At 37.2% G+C, this 15,976-nt stretch overlaps 1 protein-coding gene across 1 annotated transcript in view; it reads right to left on the bottom strand.

Annotated features, from left to right (window-relative positions):
- LOC137284411 (T-box transcription factor TBX10-like) overlaps positions 1 to 15,370 on the bottom strand; it is a 37,969-nt gene extending 22,599 nt beyond the window's left edge. Inside the window, exons 1-2 of the mRNA XM_067816209.1 lie at positions 15,091 to 15,370; positions 7,159 to 7,447 (exon numbers count right to left, since the gene is read on the bottom strand). Of these exons, the coding sequence (XP_067672310.1) occupies positions 7,159 to 7,447; positions 15,091 to 15,280 (479 nt within the window). The 5' untranslated portion in view covers positions 15,281 to 15,370. The remainder of the gene's footprint in view (positions 1 to 7,158; positions 7,448 to 15,090) is intronic.
- Positions 15,371 to 15,976: the final 606 nt, after the last annotated feature.

Raw genomic sequence — 15,976 nt, 5'->3', positions numbered from 1 at the left:
TGCACACATGTTGGGAATCGAACACAGGTCTTCGGCGTGAAGAACGAACGCATAAACCACTAGCATATCCCACTTCCATGTACGCACTTATAAACTAATGTTATCAGTTTCCGCCGCCTTATGCAATATTCTAAAACTTTCTACGTGGTAACGGTCACAAACACATGCACGGGCAAAACAGTTTTGAAAGGCACGGGAAAATATGGTAAAAATCAAGGGAAGTGTATTGTCCGAATTTCGTCAGTAATTAGGACATTTTGGAATGGTCTTCTGTGCGTCCTTTTTAAAGGAATCATTAGGATCTTGAGGAAAAGGTTTATAAACACTTGCACATTAAGATGATAATCTCATCAGTGAATGGTTCTGACAGCAGTCATGGATGAATATGTATTGTTACAGAATATTGGAACACACCTTTCTATCGATCTACACCAATTGGAATGTTGTGGTTTTATCTCATAGGTTTTCATAAACAACTATAAATTTAATATTCACGTCTGATACTTGATACGATTGATACTTAGGTCCGGTTCGATGAAGGCTAGAAAAGTGGACTTAAATGAGCGTATTTTGGAGGGTGAAACCGTTGCTATAAATGCTCACCTTTTCACACATACCTTGTACCTTCACTTACTAATAGCAATTTATCAACGCATGCTCATTAAAAGGTAGAATGTATTTAGATTTCAGCCTCTAAGTTGGGGGTTTTATATTTATTTATATATCTTTCCTCTCCTAAAACACAAATATAGGAATAAACAGTTACATAACATTTCCGCAAACACCTTTTGTCACTACTGCTTTCCAGCAAACGGAATTGGTTTCAGAAAACAGTAAAGACTGGACAATACTTCGCACTGACGTTCTTTACTAACACAAGTTTCAAACTAATACATACAATAGACACAGACAAACATCTCAGACATATGTCAGTAGCCATTTGCCATAATCCAGTTTTTAACAATTTAGAGTGTTTAGCATTTTTAAAACCGAGGACCAAAACACACATATACCTATCTACACTTCGCTTAATTGTAAGTCTTTCAGCAGGGTATCCTTATGTTCCCGTTTGTCACTAAAGAAAATAACGTTTGCAGTTCTCAGTGACTAACTTTTCACCATGGCCATAAAATGCTTTTTCGTCACGAACAGTAACATAAAAACTGCACATCGTCTCGGCAGGATTCCAAAGACTATTTTTACCAAAGAATATCCCCCAAGTAGTGGAGTAATAGAAAATACTTGAAACGAACTTCTTTCTTTGAATATATCCGCGTTCCAAATATGTTAGAACGAGCATGGGTAGACGTTTTTCTCGTCAGTTTCTAGCTATGAAAGATCTCTCAATCTATAACCTTAGATAAATAAAGAATTCTTGCCATCGGTGCAGGAAATGGCAGTGTAAAATTATTTATGTTGTTGTCTTGTTGAAAACAGATCAGTTATCCTTTCTTGTTCCAAATCGTTTTTCACAATATCCGTTGTGGCACAAGCTGGAGCCCCACTCAGATATGTACATATGAACCCAGAGTAGTCGTAAGTCTCTGAGACACGATTTCCTTTGAAGCAAAAGACGCCATTTCTATCGCAAATTTGTCCCAGTGTGATGGACTTAAAATCGACGAAAATACTTTACCCGTAGTATTTGCATTACGGTAGGATAAAAAGTATTGTTCAAAGACCGCGAGACAGACTTCTATGGATGAAGTGTTGGCAATGAATACTTCATAATGATGTATAACATGTGATGTAGTCCATATTCACATCTTCATGATATATGTTCTGGACCTATTAACAAGAAAACGTCAATTTCGTCACCATCTCATAACACTAACTTTGCACGAAATATCTCTCTCTCATGGGATTTTTTCCATTGGCTGTTATCACTGAATCAGGATGAAGGATGAGCTTTGTAAAGGAATGGGTAAAGGTATTCTTCATTCTAGAATAAAGAAACACGTGATGCCCTAGATCCTGAAGGAGTCATTAAGTTACCTGGACAAGAATTATTGATTTTATAGAAAATGCTATTATTTGTGTGCTGTATGTTAATTTACGTATTGCTTATGGCCAAAATGGGACATGCACAGATTCTAATCATGGGTAAAGTTTTAATTTTCTTTAAAAATGCAAGCATATGGTAACAATATTCTTTAATAACACCATTGTTTAATTATCATTATCTAGCTATTAATTATAGCTATATGAAAGGTTCGGATACCATTTTTGTGCACTGTACATAACATCACTTTATTAAACGTTTCTGTTCTTTAAAATACCGCCAGTCATTGCGAACTGTTTCGATATTTTTCAGCAACAAAAAATTCTTTGATATCACTATTGTAACGGGGTGGCATGACTGATTAACTACAGCAATATGACAGGATCGGATACATTGAGAATTATATATAATTATACCGTATTAGCTCAAGTACTTTTGTTCGTTACAGTACTACCTATCATCAGGAGATATTCTTTTCGTATTTCGTTATATTTCTGTTACAAGAAACCAGACGTGATGTGGAGGGATTCTTCTTCAGACTATTTTCGAACAACGTGATTCATGAAGTAAATATCCCTGCTACTAGCCCCCTCTACATCACGTATCGTACAGCTGTCGCTACAGTGTACAGGATAAATATTCATGATACTATATTAATGTACTGACAGCAAAAGAAACGCAACTCCGCTTTTTTCAAGTTTATAAATCGAAGACTTAAACATGAACTGTTTCTCAAGACTTCCTTACATCGGAACTTGCTTTCCCTTGCTGTTCCGTATATATACTCTATTACACACACTGCTTTCCTATATTATATTATAATTGAAACAATAATACAACACTGGTAGTTACAATTACTTTACAGCCAGGGTTCAGCTGCACAACGTTTTGTATAGTTGTTGTTTATTTTGCACGATGTGCTTACCGTCGGTTTTAGCAATATCGCAGCAATATGGTATGGCGGACACCAGAACTTCGCATAACACGTTGTGTAGATACACATGGGGAATCAAACTGCGTCTTAGTCGTGACGAGCGAACGGTTTAACCACAGGACTACCTCGCCACCCCCACAAATAGACCTACTGAAAGTGCTATTACCTATTAATAACATACAGTCTTCCTTCTTGAAAGCGGAGATAGTTATGCAAAGACTACATAGATGGTCTATTCTACGCTCAATAGTTCTATCACCTGGGTTAAGCCTGTCTTATGTGTTGAGGTACTACAGTGTCTATAGATGAACCAGAAACGCTTCACAGTATCATTGCAGACAGAAAGAAATGCAAAAGACATTCTCCTCCATATTGCCAACACATGACCTAAAGCCAATAAAAATCCGAAAAGCCCAAATCAGCAGAAAAAAACAGTGTTACTGATATGTTTACTACGTCAAAGCCAGATAAAAGACTACATTTATTCACTCACTCCACTGGGTTTAACTAACAATTTAGGGGCAAACATATACCACTAAACGTAGGTTTGGATCTACGTGATTGATTAAATCAACTGATGAAGCCAGGAAGGGAATAGAGGAGGAAGAGAAATTAAGAGAAAACGTGACAATTTATTCCATTCCTTCGGAAATGTTTCATCTGTATGGATATATGTTACTTTTCACATGCACTGGCATTGACTGGTTGTATCCTTGCAAAATGTCCCCTACTTTTTTAAAGGTATTTTATAAATGGGTCGCTAAAAACAGTGGGTGAGTGAGTGTAGTTTTAAGATGATTTTAGGAATATTCCAGCAATATCTCGACAGGGGACACCAGAAATAGGCTTCACACACTGCACCGACGTGAGTAATGTGTGTGACGAGCTAACGCTTTACTGACAAGGCTACAACACCGCCCCGAAAAAATGACCACATCGGATTTTCAGGAAAACGTTGAAATCATGTTTCGTCGAAAATTCTATGCGCGCATTTCTGGAGTGTATTTTAAGATATATAAATATATGAGACCACAGACAATAACATTTCCACTACAGAGAAAAATGTGAATCTATGCTCATCCTAGAATTTCGCCAAGTCCCTGAATGATATTATTTTAGTTGTCATTTCACTGTAATACTATATCTCCACATGGAGCAAGTCATTGGTTTAGATTTTCATATGCCAGTGGCTCTCATTTAGTAATTTACTGCCTATTGTTTGATGCAGTCAAAATTATACATTTCAGTAGAGATCGATTTATCCTCTGCCCAGTCACGCATGGCCTTAAAGAATACGTTATACCATTTCAGTAGAGAACGATTTATCCTCTGCCCAGTCACGCATGGCCTTAAAGAATGCGTTATACCGTTAGTGTATATGCATTTCTTATACAGATGACATGACGAGAATACCGCGACTTGCATCTTATTAAGAGTTGAGAGAGTGGCTGTAAGTCCCGAAGATATGGTTCCGCTGATAGTTCAAGTCATCAAAAATTAAGCACAAGCAAATATATATTAACAAGAAAGTGGTATCGCCATTTGATATGACGCCTTATCGCAGAGCATTTTCGATCATTAAGATCAAACAGACTTTTTACGTGATGAGGAAGTTATAAAAGGAATAACCAGACATTTAAGAATCTAACTTCTGAAGTCTTTACAACTGTAGTATGGTGGAGGTCGAATATTTGCAATAAATGAAACGTTTCGAATGTTTTCTACTTTAAAGAAGGTGGGGAGCGCCCTATGAGGAAAGATAGTATATCGTGGCTAGAGAACCACAATAAACACAGAGTAAACATAGAACAAGCGAAAACACCACCTACAGAGGCCGTCAAACCGTGTTTACATACAAAGCACGGGCCGCAATAAATTTCCGCAAATGACAAATGAAACTTAAATTAACATTCCAGAGCAGGTCGAATCGAAAAATGAAACATAGATAAATGTTTTTCTGTTCAACTTGACTTGATTTACTAGCAGAGATTGCAAGATAAAATATATCCATCCTGCTCTTTTAACTTTGGATGCTCTCTGGTCGAAGTCCTTCCCGACGCGCCCATGTGCTTCTTTGAAAGCGTGGTCCCCCGGGTTTTAGAAGGCAGATCGCGTTTGTTTCCCGAGGTTTTAGTTGCAATGTGAAATTGATTGATATTGAAACCACATGTGTTAACCAAATGTTCCGCCTCATTTTAAGATTTGGCCGATTCTAAACAGATCATTTCGAGAAATCGACGACAATTAGCGCCCAGCATGTGCATCAACACCCAGGAGAATTTCGTGGACCAAGGGTCGGAGGCAGGGAAGCCGGGGGTGGCTCATGGCGGCGCCTAAGGGAAAAGTATGTGCTGGCTTTCACGTATCAGCTAACAGAATTCACGAAGCTTCAAGACTCTTGACGGATCGTATGTGATGTAATTGTATTAAACACCCAGTAAAGTGATGTCATGTTTCATTAAGATCAAGTTCTACTGTTTTCTTTGTCAGAAATATGGAAATGAAAAGACTTGGAACAATAGGATATCCTCGTGAAAAGTTTTGTTATGTCATTTTTATGAACAGTTAACGAAGAACATTTATTTACGTAGTAACTGATAAGCAAAATGCCAGTATATATATTTAACTTCCAAATACCCGTGACATGCAACAGACAACAGACAATATTCAGTATCTGGACGTACAATTTCTGGGTCTACACTTGGTCATAATTAGAGTCAAATATGCCCAAGTTGACCGGGTAATGTTTTATATGGCATTATGTATCACGTCTGTTGCTTGTATCGCTTGATACTTATGTGAAATATTTCTCTTCTTCGTCATATGCCTGTTTTGTTGTAGGCTTGTTCGTTGAAACATGGTACAGGTAACTGCGGTAACAACGAACCCAATTGAATCCCACTAGAAATGTTTATTGGTTAATTTACTAATAAATAATCATAACCTTACCCAAATGATGTATGATATATAAATAAAGGTATTCACGCTATGAATGGCAGCAACTGTTGAAGTATGTAAGGTACTCGAGCATAGTTATAAATGGGAATGGTTTGTATTTAATTTTGACGTATACACTGACATGAGGCCAGAACACTGACCCAAGTCAAACAGAGCTACAAAGAAACTCCTTATTGCTCAATCAATTCCTGTGTCAACAGCATCAGCATGTGTGAAATCGTAACATTGTATCACATGCCAGACCCCCGGGATGGCGCAGGGATGGGGCAGGGTTCCATCCTCCCACCTTGCTCATTCTCAGTTTCCAGAATCCTGGCACGTGGCCCCCGGGGGGTAATTAACGCAAAGAGTAATTACAGGTGCAGACACGTCATAAACGAACGGGAGCTCCCGTGCAGGGTGCAGCCGTGTTATTATCTGTTTGATTACGTGACTTATATGTAATGAGCGAAAAGAAAACAATATCATGACCTTTTGATACTGAAACCGTTATCCAGACACTTGGAGAGATCATTGAGGTACAGTACTGTTATTGTTAAGCATCGAGCCAAGTATGTGCCCGAATGGTGCCAAAATTCATGATGGATGGAAAAGCAATGTCGGGTCAGGGGGTGTGAGCGGATGAATTGTTATATTTTCGTCAAATTATGCAAAAAATTACTGACTGACGAAAACAGTTCCAGTACAAGCTGTTTTGTTTCGCAAGGTTAACAGGGCATGCGAAAAAAGGCGCGTATTTCAGCATAAAAACTATTAATTTTAGTTGGATACTAGTACAGTTCAGTCATGAAAACTGATGATCAAATTTTGCACGGTAATCTGATGAAAGGTTATGTGTTCATTGTCAAAATTTTCAGAACAAGTAAAAACAAAAATAGCCAGAGCTGATCTTATTTCTCGTTTCATATTTTCACCTCAATTCTTGTAGAACTTGCTGTGTTGAGGTATTAAGCCCATAAATCGTAGAAACAGCAAATCACTTTTACATGTTTAATACAGAAAATATATTTAAGTTAGCACTGTGTTTATGTGAAGGCGTATGGTTGTGCGCTGATATAACCAATATTCAAGCAAAATCACCCACGGCAGTGGTACTAAATATCAATACAGACAATTTGCTTCAAGTACATAAACCACAACGGCAGAATAATAAAGAAAACTTCTTTCTCGAACCAGCATTGAAAAAAACCCCGTGCAATTACGCCTGTCTACTAACCATGCACGCCCAACTTAGCAATGTTGTGGTAATTGCGACAGCACCTACCTCCCTGCCTTGGTGACGATCATCTCGGTGCCGAGTTCATCAAATTCGTCCCATAAAGCCTTCATCTCCAGTTGAACGGAAACATTGGCTAACTTGGGGTGTAGAGGTTTCTTAGGGGATTCGGACTTCAAGGATGTTGGGCTGTTACCTTTGTCCGAGTTCGAATCCAGTTCAGGTTTGTTAAGGTCCGTATCTTGAGAAGAGAGACGACAGCCTGGATGTTCCTGCTGCGAGTCGTACCTGGCGACATCATATAACGCTCTGCCGGCGTTTGTGTTGAGGAGACATGCTGAAACGTATGGATTGGGTCAATATTCAGGAATGTCTATCATGCGGGTGTACATACATGACTAATGTACATAGTACAACGTATTTCTCAGTCAGTTGTGCACAATCTGGTTTTTAGCTCTCTGTTGCTTTGACATGGAACACACGCGGTACTCGTGGGTATTAATTAAAGAACATGTTCATCCTTCAATCCCAGAACGATATTATTTATCCTTCTTCGCAGTCTTTATTGTCATGATCTATTTCGAAGTCAAGATATTCGGCACCGCGCCAGAAGATTCCTTTCCGAATTTATTGGAACTTTTCTTTTATGACAACAACTACTGACTGAACGTTAGTCTACTTAAACATGAGTGATCATAGCAATATATTGATGAACATCTTTCTAATTGCCGTGAGAGCCCCGTTACGAGGCAGGTTCTAACACCCTTATGAAACAAGTGAACTTAATTTGTGCATCGCTATATTACCATTGAATACACCTTTCGTACTGTCCCAAGGTCCCAATACCTCCCACAGAAGTTGTCAAAAACATTCCTTGTCTTTTCCCCAACCATCCCCGATTCCACCACACACACTCATTTGTGGAACCAACTTAAAAAAATGTATTGTTTTGCCTCAAAATCTAAATACCTATTCCTGCCGTACAATGCAATTTAGGATAATTATTTTTTATTAGCATCAGATAACTAGGTTTCTTTGGAACTATATTTTTCCAGAACTGATTACCCGAGCAGACAATGCACTATTCTGCACTTAGGATACTATACACTGTCATTGCCTGAGTGATGAATGCGCATGTACACACCAACAGGAATGCTACTATACATTCTCATCTCATTAGCTAACACCTGGTGTCATAATTACAATGATTCATGACTAGTTGTTTACCAATATGTCATTTTTCTTGTTGCTGTTTCTTAACATATTGGGGATTCATGCATACTGAAAAACAGGTTGATGTTTTTATGGCATTACATGCGTTTGATAACTTTTATAATAGTAAAGACACATGTCCTGCAATGAGCTGTATATACATGCGTTTGCACTAGTAAATCTAACATTGCAATTTTGAACATGTATTAAGAGTAATGGTGTTGTAATCCCACAGTAGAGAATAATGAGCAGTCAACCATATCTAAAAAAACCCTATCGTTTTTAATGTGTTTTTGAATAACCAAGTTTGAAGAATGATTCAAAGAACCTAATTATGTAATTTCATAGTTAGCCTATATGCAAATGTGAGAACCTGAATGTCTTTCAGATTCATTCTCCACGGTGAAAAAGTCTTCATACGTCCTACCACAACATACTGATGACACTCCCACATGGTTTACAGATTGTGATATAAATAACCACTGATCTCAAGATAAAATTTGTTTTGGGTAGACAAGCGTGTTCAATTTTGAAGAAGCAGTCAGTGCTGATGAACTGACTGATCAGAGCCCAGGATTGTATTTTAGACAAATATTGTGGCTAACATCGCAAAGCAGAACATAACAGCAAGTGAATCATTTGTGTTCAGTATTACTGAACCTGACAGCTCTTTCTTTGCGTTTTGGAGGGTATTGTTTGTTTGTTTGTTTGTTTAACACAGCAGTAAGCAATATTCCAGCCTGCAATTCTATACCAGACAAACGGGCCACGATGTGACGCAATGAAGTCATGGAACCTCGTCTCCCGTGCTTTTTACCCTTGCGTTATCGGCATCTAACTTCGTGCGAAGAATGATAGCATGCTAGGTCGTAGACAGACCTTTGTTACCCCATGTGGAGCATAGTAATTTTTATTATTGATCCACCTTGGATAACACTCCTATACTCCCCATGGAGCAGAGATATAGCCTGAACGGCGTGAAGCAAGTTTCCTCTGATTGATGATAACGAATGGCAATTACAATGTAGTATTATCATTATTGCTATTCATTTTAACAATGAAAATAATCGATTTGACATCAATGTGCTTCAAACTGTCTACATCGGATATAAACTCATTCTTTGTACTCAGGTAATTCAGAGGACATGTACGTACTCGAACAATAAAAAAACTGATCCCAAATATGTTTCCTTTATATTTAGTATGTTTAACTGCAGATGTTAAGCACAAATAAACCTTGCAGTGCACACTATGGCGTTGAAAGACACACATTAAAATTAATACGTTGTGTCATGGGGGATATTTACTTAACATTGACATCAGCGCCAGTATAGGCCAATTTGTGTCGCCATTACTCGCTCTGGGGCAATTTGTTTCATAAATGTGCTCCGTAAGTGTTGACTCTGTTAACGTTAACAGGAACACAGAGTACCTCTCACATAATATATGCACGTTCGAACAGATTCTGTGTTGTCCCTGTTGTTTTACTTGGTGAAATATTTACAGTTATATATTTAACCTTGTTACATTAGTAAAACGATGGGCCATACAAAAATATGGGTTTATATAGATAATCCGTTGCATCTGTGTATCATCATAACTGTGTGGATTGGTTGAACGTGTAACTTGCAACCTACAAAACATCTTCACAGTGTGTTTTCTCCGTCCCCTTGTTTCTTGTCGTTGTCCATACCTTTTCATCACCTGTCTCACATGATGCAAATCTCAGAATATGCATGCCTACTAGATATCAATAGCCACATTGCAATAGATTTCTGTCGATTAAATCATATTTCTGTCCTCATATACTGCAAAGGAAAATTATGCACTATTCGTTTCTTTTATGCAACCATGATTAATCTGAAATGGCATGATGTAATCTGAAATGGTATATGTGTAGGCATAAGATAACGCATAATGCATTATTGTCATTCTCACCTAAATTTTAGCGGGTACGTTTGAAGTGATTAGTACTTCCACCAATTTAAACACAGAATAACAACAAAAATTGTTATCGGTCAATGAACCAGTTTCATATTCATTCTCTGCACAACTTACGTCGTTCCACGTACGAAATTGCAAGAAAACAATAGCATTTAATTAAAACGTGACTGCATTCACATATGCTAGACCAAGGGTGTCAAACCTGGGCATCAGTAGCTGGAACTCTATCGTCACTCGTTAAAACATGGTCTGTTAATCGCTATCGGCATCGTCTTTGTTCAATCTGTTCTCGCTTTAAAGTGATAAGCCTGAAAAAGTATATTCTTATCTGAGCAGGTCAAAGACAGGAAACTCTAAGTGTGTATGCCTATTCTGAATGGCCTCACAGCTTGTCCTAAAGAAAGTTACACGGAACTGTTTTTAGAGTCCATGATTTCATCATTTGATGAATGAAACATTTATCTGGAAGGCTTTTTGTAATATCATTTACGTTAACATATAAAAGCACTGTTGAATTTTTAAATTTAGAGTTTGTAGGTAACCTTATTTGAGCGCATGTTACATTTGTGTATTCATTCTATAAAAGTACACTGTGTGCAACGATCCATTAAGTAAATTTCGTACCATCAAATATATCATAAGGAACAATGTAGTGCGTTTCAGTTTTCATTAATTATACATCCTTATATTGATGCAACGTATTTAGTATTTGTTGTCCATTATTTTGTTGCATGTTTGAACATGATAACATTTTCGATTTCGTATTTCGTATTCTTATGACATTACGCTAAAAGAAAATCTCTAGACTGCCGTGATCAGTTTTTGGTGCCTTAAAAATTAATAATAGTTTCAATACGAACCGCTATACTGTCAAACTTCATGTGTTCAAAGACAGTGATATGTATACTGTGATTGACCTGATTTATAAATGAAACCAAGAGGGTTCTAAATACATTCCAGATATTAACATTTCTCGTTCATAGATAGTGGTAATTAGACGTTAAAAATTTATCTGAAATAATTCTTGCCATATTTGTTCTCTCTTTTCAAAATAGATACAATTTCACAGACAAAAAAAACCCCACAACTACATTCAGTTCAAAATAAACGTTTTACTTTTCCAGCATTTTAAATAAACAGATTGCAGCAGATTTGAGTAAGGGCATTCCTTAGAAGCAAATGTAGATTTGTGGACATAAATATCCGCGTATCAGAATTCTGTCACCCCTACTTACTGTCACTGTCCGAGATTGTGATTATTCCGCTGGCCTGGGGAACAGAGTGCAAGACACATGTACTAACTGATTAGCGCCTCGTACTTAACACTACTACAGGAAGCATTAAGAGAATCTTCTGTCAGAAATTGCGTTCTTCATGACATCATACTGAAGTTTTACTTTTGCTTTAATTTACGAAATAAGTAGTTACGTTTCTCAATTCACGCAGTATATACAATTGTATCAAAGTGCAAGGAAGGCTATTATTGTCTCAGGATATTGTCTGATAAATGACATTTTAAAAAGCGTAATTCAGACTGAAACCAATTTAAACATTCTACACCTCGATTGAGACTTTATTGATGATCAACTTCTTTAGTTTGACAACGGCGACGTTTCGGTGTAGATTTTTATACCGATTTCAGGTTCTTTATGAGTTTAAGAATCTACACCCAAACGTCCCAAAATAAAGAAGTTGTCATTTCTATACCACCAACTTCTGAAACACCTCGATTTTCTGTCGAAACAGATTCCATTCGGTGTAAAATGCTCAATAGTCGTCACATGTATAAAACGGGTTTGCATGTACTGCTCTACAATTTCAACTTTTATACACATAAATGAACGTTTCTTGCTTAACGCCGACCTCAGCAAAATTCCAGCTATAAGGCAGCAGTCATAAACGAACAAACAAGCAGAAAATTGTGATCTGCAATAAAACAGTTACGTCATGTGCAATATGTATTCCTGTGCCTTTGTGTATACCACCAATCACTAATCCTATTTTGGTAATTGTTGAAAATGTTGAAAATATAACCCGCAATACGCAATATGCTATAATCGATAATTGTTGTTACAAATTATACCAAAAGATAAATATGATTCAGGGATGTTGTGAAGAATTTGACACATATTCATCATGATTCTGTTGACCTGCAGACATTACTTAGTTATAAATGTATGTTTCATGATGTGAAGTAATTTGTGACACGTACACATACATTTTATATAGTACATACTTATCATTGTGACAGTTTTACAGGCATTTGGTCCCTCATTACGTCCAGGATTTGATTTCTTTGAAACGCGTACATCCTGCCTAATGTCACGTTAGTGTAGAATACCTGGCCGTCCACTGATGATATAGTTGGTTAATAATTGATACCTTGGGCATCATTGTTCTTAACAGTCCATAAAATGCAATGATAGGAATATGATCACAACCTTAATATTTCACTATATCCACCAGAGTATCAACGCATAGTTACTAATCGGACTTCCTATATCTATATATTTGAAATATAAGTTAATTGTAACAGAGCACGCGACCAGTTCCCCGTATTTATATGTTTGGAGGCGTCAGTCCCGATTCTATTCATATCTAAGAAAAATATTCAAGTATTATGCTGTGACAACAATGTTAAATACAATAACGAAACTGAACTGTAAACAGGAAATATCCACGCATATGGCCTTTCATACTTTCAGATAAAGTATCAACAAATGTATAAACGATAGTTTCACAATTCGCAAAGGACTGATACATTTACTTGGATCCCTGAGGATACAATGTAACATTCAAGTTATAGTTTGAGCAAAGATAAACGGATGAACTTGTATAGGTATTTCATCTGTCAAATACATTGCACTGCTATGTCTCTTATACTGTTTCCCAGGACAACTGTTTCATCTCTGAGGTTGACTTATACTTATTTATTGATTATATATGTAACAAAATAGCATGCGGAAAAGTAAATAACTACTTTGTTTGCTTTACAATCTGTACTTCATTTGCTAATTTTAAAATGTACAAAATGACGTAAATGAAACAATTAAATTGTCCAGCTGTCCTAAATGTATTATGAAATTCATGTTTGTTTTGAGTGTGCTCAAAGAACGTTTCATAGAAACAAATAACATATCTTTATCTCGATGTATTTGTTTGGTTACAAAAGATTATGCATTTACGAAAACGCATGTGTTTGATAGAACTTGATGATGAAAAGTTAAAGATACTAATCTTCAAGACAGTAACGCTGATGTAAAGGCAACAAATGTTATGACAATGTGTCCATTTCATTTGTTGTACAGAAAAATATTCAGACAACTCATCAATAATCGTCGTTAGTATGAACAATTTTCAAAAACCAAATACCTCTATAAGATACGTAACACTCGTGTTTTCAAGAATCAGTATTATGCGGACGAAGTACGTTTCAAATCAGAAAATGACTGATAACAGCACAAATACAAATTTGTATTTACACTATATCACCATCATTTCCTTGTAAATCTTCTGATGTGATTTTTATTTAAACTGCATCATAACCATGTACGAGTACATCATCGACAGTAATCTTCTGTTCTGTTTTTTACAAATGTGTCAACTCATCCTTACTCGTAACATCATTCACTCAACCATACCTAAATTTGCGTGTGCACATCACTGTCATAATATGCTCCCTTATGTTAAAACGTGTGTGTACCTTATCTGAAGTAATCTTAAAATCAGTTCTTTACTACAAAATTTACTTTACTTTTTACTTTCAACAATTTGCAACCGCACATAACCAAACAATACCATACAAAACACTTCTATGATATCTGTCTTTATATTTTGAATATACTAGCATTAAAAATCATCTGAAGAAATGATATACTCCGACTCTTACTGAAAGCAGCCACAGTAACTTTAAAGAGTTTATAATAATTCCAAAGCAGGTTGTTTTTCCATGTTAACATATCTAATTCTAAAATATTTGTCGTCTCCAGAAGGCTTTTGGTTTTCCCCCGAAGCAGATGCTGCGGATCGTCACCTTATATTCCTAAACATTTATGTTCCGTTACATTATACGCTCAATTTGAAACAGAGCTTTTAAATTGGATCTCCTTCTGCCCGTAAAGGCTTACATGCGATGGTTCGCTAGTTTGCAGATAGTTTTTAGTTTCTTGGGGGAGATGGGATTCTTATTTGAAGTGATGAATGGTTTGTGTGTTTTGCAGATGAATAAATTTGGAGACACTTCATTACACATTGCAAGAAGATTACTAGGACACTTTTCCATTCGCGAACACGTTGTCTCATCACTATTAGATAATGCGTAATACACACCAATATATGATATAGTCGGAATCGTACAATGGACTCCTATTTTACTGGCATTATTTTAACTTATGAAAAGATATGGTTGTGTTGTAAAATTAAGAAACATAAGGATATACTGATCATAAAAAAACAAAACAAAACAAACCAGGCAGCCTTAAAAGGGAAGTTGATATTACAATCTTCAATAATTATTCGATACAGGCGATAAAATATATGTAAAGCGACAAATTATACTTAATTATAATCAATAGTAATCAATAAAGCGGATCAAAACGTCAACCTTTACAGGTGTTACTACTGATACTGACATAAGCCAAGTCTGTGGGTTAGATAATGTTAGTAAATGTTTCCTAATCTTTCCTAATGAAGTTTGTAGTAAACTGAACATCATTATTAAACTGCTGAAAAATGATGTCAAAGCATTTACAAACACTCCACAAAAGCATAATTGTAATGGGCACATCCTTTGAGCGGGGATGACGCAAATCACAGGACACCCACCTTCCATTGTCTTGACAGTCGGGTATGTTCCTCCTTGACTCCAGTCAAAGTAACAGTCTGTACTCCTCTGTGGTGGGACAAGAGGGGGTATTCCCATGAACATTGCTTCCGCACCGGGTCCTGACATGAGCGAAGCGATGGAGAACGCGTTAGCTCTTGGAGACAGAGGGTTCGTCACGTCCATTAGCATGGGGACAAGCAAGGAGAAGACTTCACTCTGCCAGATAAATGTTCCTAGGGTACCGTCTTTGGCTATACCGGCCAATTGAAGCGATAAAGAGGCAATAAAGTTGACAAATGAGAGATTTAAACTCCTTTCTGCTTCCTGGGTTTGCCTAAGCTTCACCTGACTGCTGATTGGTCGGGATAGGATTCTGCCTGACAGTTCTGGGAGGAGCGGAGTTCTAGGGAGGGTTGTGCCAGGGTTGTCTACTAACCCCGCAGCTCTCATCACATGGAAGTGATGTCGAGTGATTCTATCCACCACCCTCGGCCTACTGTTGACTGGTGACATAAGATTTCTTCTGATTAAGTCCCCCTCCCCCTCCATTGGAAAAGAATTACCTATCTACATACTGGATTCTCCTTGTACCCCTGCAGTGTTAGGCATCTTTACAAGTGGATATGGCACGGCTCCTGGGGTTGGGGAATACCTGCCACAGTGCAAGGTGCATACCGGTGTCAGGGAGAGCTGGTAGATGGATCATCATGCATACTTTATGCAGGGGAATACTTAAGGGGCCGACAAAGGATGCACAGGGTCGGGATATTAATATGCTGCAGACGAGAGAGCACATTTTGTATTGATCATAATTGTCATCCCGTTGTGGATTGGATATTTAAGTTACCCCTTTGAATTTGAAATGTTATATTTTTATCAAACCTT

This window comes from Haliotis asinina, chromosome 1 (assembly GCF_037392515.1).
Source record: "Haliotis asinina isolate JCU_RB_2024 chromosome 1, JCU_Hal_asi_v2, whole genome shotgun sequence".
In the NCBI taxonomy this organism is placed as follows: Eukaryota; Metazoa; Mollusca; class Gastropoda; order Lepetellida; family Haliotidae; genus Haliotis; species Haliotis asinina.
This window is presented reverse-complemented; position numbering and strand designations above follow the sequence as displayed.